The 6,000-nt window shown below is 36.3% G+C and overlaps 1 protein-coding gene across 6 annotated transcripts in view; it reads left to right on the top strand.

Moving 5' to 3' along the window:
• The window catches only part of Postn (periostin), a 29,083-nt gene extending 23,363 nt beyond the window's left edge, over window positions 1-5,720 (top strand). For 2 of the 6 annotated variants that reach the window (XM_021157327.2, XM_021157329.2), the window contains 2 exons: window positions 4,000-4,041; window positions 4,944-5,716. In XM_021157327.2, the coding sequence (XP_021012986.1) occupies window positions 4,000-4,041; window positions 4,944-4,981 (80 nt within the window). In that variant the 3' untranslated portion in view covers window positions 4,982-5,716. Of the gene's footprint in view, window positions 1-456; window positions 535-919; window positions 1,004-3,999; window positions 4,042-4,943 lie in introns of all 6 variants that reach the window. The other 4 variants (XM_021157324.2, XM_021157325.1, XM_021157326.1 and 1 more) reach the window with 4 other exon arrangements.
• The last annotated feature ends 280 nt before the right edge of the window (window positions 5,721-6,000 follow it).

Genomic DNA, 6,000 nt, shown 5'->3' on the forward strand with positions numbered 1-6,000 from the left:
TACCCCTGTCTTACTCTAAGACTTTTGATAGACATGTCTGTAAACATGCATTTTTACTTTGTGTACATATACATGCTTTATGATATTCTGCCTTTCTTTTACAGCTTCCCAAGTTACTGAATACTAAGAGAAAATTCCTTTGGGGTTCTATTCATGTTACAGTCTGTACATCTACATAGCATCATGTATATGAGTCTCTCTAAAACAGCTGACAAATTTAGTAAACTTTGTGTGAGACATCGATGATTTAACCTGAAATTCTAAATTCAATATTCTATATACTTTATTTAAAGAAGCCCACAAATACAGCCTGTGCCTCATATTTTGCAATAAGCTTTTCTGGAGCACAGCCGTGGCCATCATTGGTATCGTGCCAACAGCTACACTTACTCGGAGGAGCTGAATGGTTGCAGCACAGACGTGTGCCCACACAGCTTAAAACCCTCTTTCCTTTAGGTCCTGAGATAAAATATACCAGGATCTCCACAGGAGGTGGAGAAACAGGAGAGACCTTGCAGAAATTCTTGCAAAAAGGTCAGTATGTCTAGAGAAGCAAAAGTGTGGCATTGAGCCACCTGTCCCATATCTCACATCAGCTTGAAGACTGAGAACATGTCTTATGCCACCTTGCTCCAGTATTCATATTCCACACCAGCATAAGGGGTCATTCAAAAATAGTGATGATGCCAGATACGGTACCCACGCAGATGGTTTGCTGGTATAGCAATGGCAGCCGTCTTACATTGCCTGTATACTGATTAACTGCTGATGAAAACAGTGTACCAGGCACCAACACTAAAAACTTAGGAGTTGTTGAGAAGTGTCTGGGATTCCTTACTGAGCAGGTGGCAGCATGCATTGTGTCAAGTTCCTTTTTATTGTGTGACCCAATTTCTGCTGTGAACGTGTGTCCTCTCAGAGGTCTCCAAGGTCACAAAGTTCATTGAAGGTGGCGATGGTCACTTATTTGAAGATGAGGAGATTAAAAGACTGCTTCAGGGAGGTTAGTAAACATCGAAAACTAACCCCCTTAACAGGCACTGGAAGAGACCTTCAGCTTTTTAAAGACTGGACATGTAGGCTGTTCCTTTCATTCGATTAAAAAGACAGCGCCGTCTGCTGTCTTCGGCAAATTGACTCGTGTGTGTAAGTGGTCAGTCCAGAAAGTCATTACTGCTTAAACAGTCTTTAAAAAGTTTTATGGTGTAAACCAGGAAGCAGTGAATACTTTTTTTGCCTTGACTCAGAAAATGGAACAGATATTTTGACTATATGAAAAAGTAATGATTTTCCTACCTGTCAGGCAAGTTTAAATTTGAAAATGCTTTTCATGTTTCTAAAAAATTGTATTCACTGTCCCCATAACAAAGACAGGCATGTCTGGGAGTTTGTAAGTGCGTAGTTAAGCTAAACAGTGCTTTTAGCAACTTGCATTTCCAAAACTACATTCTTACAAGTGAGTATGTAGTCCTTCTTACTGTTTGAGTGACAATCTATACTCAGGATTACAAAATCTTTAGCATATAAAATTAATCTTTGAAGTATGGAATGTTCTCTGTCTGTGGCATTAAATTGACTTACTTTCAAAAGGAAAAAAGGATTCAAAATATACAAACTCTCAGTGATAGTTATTCAAAAATAGGAAATGTTTTAAAAGTCATTGGGACCATTGACAGCTAAATAAATGCATTTTTAGTTCAATTTACTAACAACAAAACATCAGACTAAAAATTATTCACAGTACAAGCAAATAGATATCTACAACAAATATGTTCTTTACAGCATGTTACGGATCAAGGAAGACAGTTGAAATCTGATGTTTACCTAAAATCCAGTTCAGATGGCTTTTGGTTTATAATTTTAAAAGTTGTATAACTATGTCTAAGAAAATATAATTTCTCTTCCATCTTAAATCTTGTATATTTCTGGAAGTATGCTTCTGGATTGGTGAAATAATTCTTCATTCAAACAACAATGAATTTTAAGTATATATTCACATATATCTGGGAAGTATTAGACTTCTTTTCAGACTGCAGGGAGCCTGTGGTATAACCTCAGCCATAATGAAGCCAATGGCTTCTTGACGATGCAGCAAAGAACCCACTAAGTGCCTCCCTGCCATAAAACCATAGCAGACCTTAAAGGAAGAGTGAACACATTGAGGAATTTAATTTGAATCCTTTGTTTTTCTTTTTAACCCTTGCCATAGTCAGCAGCTTTGTGGAATGGCTGTGCTTTCTAGAGAATTTATTAGAGCTTGTCCCTATTCATATTGTTTCTCCTTGTAGGATTAAATGATGGGTAAGTACGTTTGCCCCCTTTAATTAGAAAGACTCTGAAAGTCTTCTTTGAAACTGAACTTAAATATTAAAGAACTGATTTTCCTTCCCAGGATATATGTCCATTTAAAAAAATGCTGTTTTCTCTTTAATTAATGGGGTTATTTTAATTTCTATTGTTCTCAGTTTCTTTACTTCTATGGATCTGACCTGTCTATAGAGCTATGAGGAATGGGTTCCAAGAGTGCCAATTTAGAAGGTTTAGCAAACTATTGCTAAGGGTTTTTCTTTTCTTAAAAAGGAGGATGTGGTCCTGGAGAGATGGCTCTGAGCTTAAGAACACTCATTGCTCTCTCAGAGTCACTGGCTCTGTTTCTCAGCTCCCACAGAGCAGCCTGGACTGCCTTTAACTCCAGTTCCAGGGGCTTTGACATCCTTTTCTGGTCTCCACAGGTACTATATACACATGATGCATATAAACTCACACACATGCACACACATACATACACATAATAAATAAATGAGGCTTTTAAAAGACATTTTCCTCTTATTAGCCATTCTCAAAGGGGTTTCTATGTTTCTGTGTCTAGCCATAGTGCTAACATTTTATGACAAATAGTTGTATGCCTTATGGAGAATTGACATGTTGGAAATGTATTAAGACTGGAACAAAGCTCATAAATTCTTTAAAATATAGTGTTTTTTTTCTATTTGCTTTCTTTTGTACATCTTGCACTAAGCTTAGTGCAAGCATTTTTCAAATGTACAAAATTGAAAAACATACCAATAAAGAAAAATGGTTTTATTCTTGAAAATTGATGATACGCACAAACCAAGTAAAGTTTTAAAGGAAAGTAAAATGGAGGGAATCCAAAAAATGAAACTACCATAGGAACCAATCAGTCTTTAATCCCAGTTACCCTCAAAATGAAGATAAAGCATAATCTTAGGCTTACTTGGTAGTCACGTCAGGAGTTAGATTAAAATTAGAGAATTGTTTTCTAACTATAAAAACACAAACCATATGAACACTTTGAAAAATGGAGAACACTGGGGCTGGAGAGATGGCTTGATGGTTAAAAGCACTGACTGCTCTTCCCAAAGATCTAGGTTTGAGATCAAGCCCCAAGATGACAGCTCACATCTGTCTGTAACTCAAGATCGATGGGCTCTACGCTGCTGTGCTCTGCAGACATTGGGCACACATGTGGTGCACAGACATATGTGCTTCTAAAACATCCCTAAACATAAAGAAAATGTAAAGTGAAAAGTTTTAATATTTTTATACCTAGTTAATTTGTCAGTGGTTTATTGGATGGACCATGGAATCAGGGGGAATGGACACAGGCACACTTCTAAATTGCTCATGGTCTATAATGAAAATTTTACAGAGGCACATATATGCATATAATAACTGAAATATGGGTAGCTCTCTTGGAAGGTAGTGTCACATCTTACCAAAATGTCAGCAATAGGAAAACCAATTAAGGGATTCCAAGAGACACAATAAAACACGGGATGTTGGTGAACATTCACTATGATGCATGAGAAGCAGATGGCTCGTCAGTAAGTGAAATTCTAAGGATCAGTAAGTTTACTACTCAAACAACTACACATTGAAGCAATGCCTACATATACTTTACACTTTTCTACTTGGCAAGGGCCTCCGGGTTTTACCAGGAATCCCAGAGCATTTCTAACTATGTGTCTTTAATTTTAGACACACCTGCAAAGAAGATACCAGCCAACAAAAGGGTTCAAGGTAGGTGAATCAACTACATTAATGCATGCTTGAGATATGTTTTATGATGTAAGTGACAGAGAGGGGGAGTTTAATGCAGTTTGTTGAGTTTTGGGTTTGGACAGACAGAAAATTTAGTGAGATCTGATGCAAAGTTTTCTGTGATACGTGTCAAGAAGTCATCAGTATATGTTCTCCTTTATTATCTGACTTAAGTTGAACAAATCTTAAAAGGATGGCAGATAGACTTGTATAAATGGTTAAAAGTATCAAACCACTGAGTTAAGTCAGAAAGAAATGCTGGCGCTACAGTTGAGACAGAAGCCAATTAATAGTTAAATAAGCACTTATCTAACTTAATTCTCTATTGCATATATGATGTTTACAATATAATTTCCTCCATTTATGTCAATTTTCTAAAATTTTCTCTTAAGTAAGTAAACATATATGTACTGAAAGAGCAAAGATTTTCTTTGTAATGCTCACAAACTTTGAATTGAAAGTCTCGAATTCTTGAGATAATTACACACTAATAATAAAAAAACTCATAAGATTCATAAATACAGTACATGAAGATCTGACCTTAAGCCAACCCAGCATATAGAATGTTGACATTAAGAAGCCAGTTGCATATGGTTTTAATTAGAAGATTTATTAAGAATTTATATAGGCACATAAGACTACTTCAAGTTTCTAGAAACTCAAAATCAATGAATTTTATATTTTAATACACCTTTAATTAAGGCATTCAGTCTTTCTTACCCTAAAGTGAAGATAGTATTCAGACAACATGATCTAAATAAATCTTATTACAAGGAGCAATGGTCACTTTTGACAGATATGTGTGTGCACAGACCTCATTCTTCTTACCCATGAGATTTTGTCCTAGTCTCTTCTAACCTCTCTCATTTCCTTCTCCTCAGGGTCTAGAAGACGATCAAGGGAAGGCCGTTCTCAGTGAAAACCCAGAGGCCAGACCATAGAGTTTATATAATCCTAAGTCAACGATCTGATTTTAAGGGAAATTGTAAGAGCCACACTGACTTCAGAATCTGAAATGACAACCAACAGAAGCCAATCTCCAAGCAAGTCCAAGCACAGACTTCATGTCTTTGTTTCTGCATGAGAAACTTAAGAAACGATAGTTAGTCTCCTGTGGGGGTGGGAACTGAGGAAATATAGGACCACGCAGGGATTTTATCTCAATGAGAAAACTTCTGATTAAAGTAGAATCCACCAAAGAACATCATTGTGACTAGATCCATACAGCTAAGTCTTTGCACAGTAATAACCTTCCACCTCAAGAAGAGGCTAGAAAAACCCAAAGCACACAGTTACGTTTCCACGGGAGGCTAAGCTATCAAAGGGGGTGTTCAGTTATACAACAAGCAAACAAACCCACCAAATTACAAACAGTGGTGTTACGTATTTCTCATGCAATGTGGGTTCCCTGCTAAATTTTGTTATTTTTACACTTGATTTATATCCTCAAGATGATTGTCATAAGCTTCTTGCAATACAAATGTTTTCTCTCAAACATTTCAATAAAACCATTCTTCAGGTATAAAGAGAATTACTTCAGAGTTGGTAATTCAGAAAACTCAAGGTTTAAGTTAAAAGTGAGTTTAGACTTTGGAATAGGACTTCATACCTTTTTTTATTGTTAACAAGTACTCAATAAAGGAAACTGAATAAACTAAGTGTTGCTCAAATTTTTTAAACTATTGTGTGATATAATAGACTTCAGAATCTGAAATGACAACCAACAGAAGTCAATCTTAAAGCAAGGCCAAACACAGACTTCATGTCTTTGTTTCTGCGTGAGAAACTTAAGAAAACGATAGTTAGTCTCCTGTGGGGTGGGAACTAAGGAAATATAGGAGCATGCAGGGATTTTATCTCAATGAGAAAACTTCTGACATAATGGGATAATCAGAGCAATAATGTGTCTAATATAACCATGGAACTGTGTTAAGGTAT

This window comes from Mus caroli, chromosome 3, assembly GCF_900094665.2.
Source record: "Mus caroli chromosome 3, CAROLI_EIJ_v1.1, whole genome shotgun sequence".
Taxonomy (NCBI): Eukaryota; Metazoa; Chordata; class Mammalia; order Rodentia; family Muridae; genus Mus; species Mus caroli.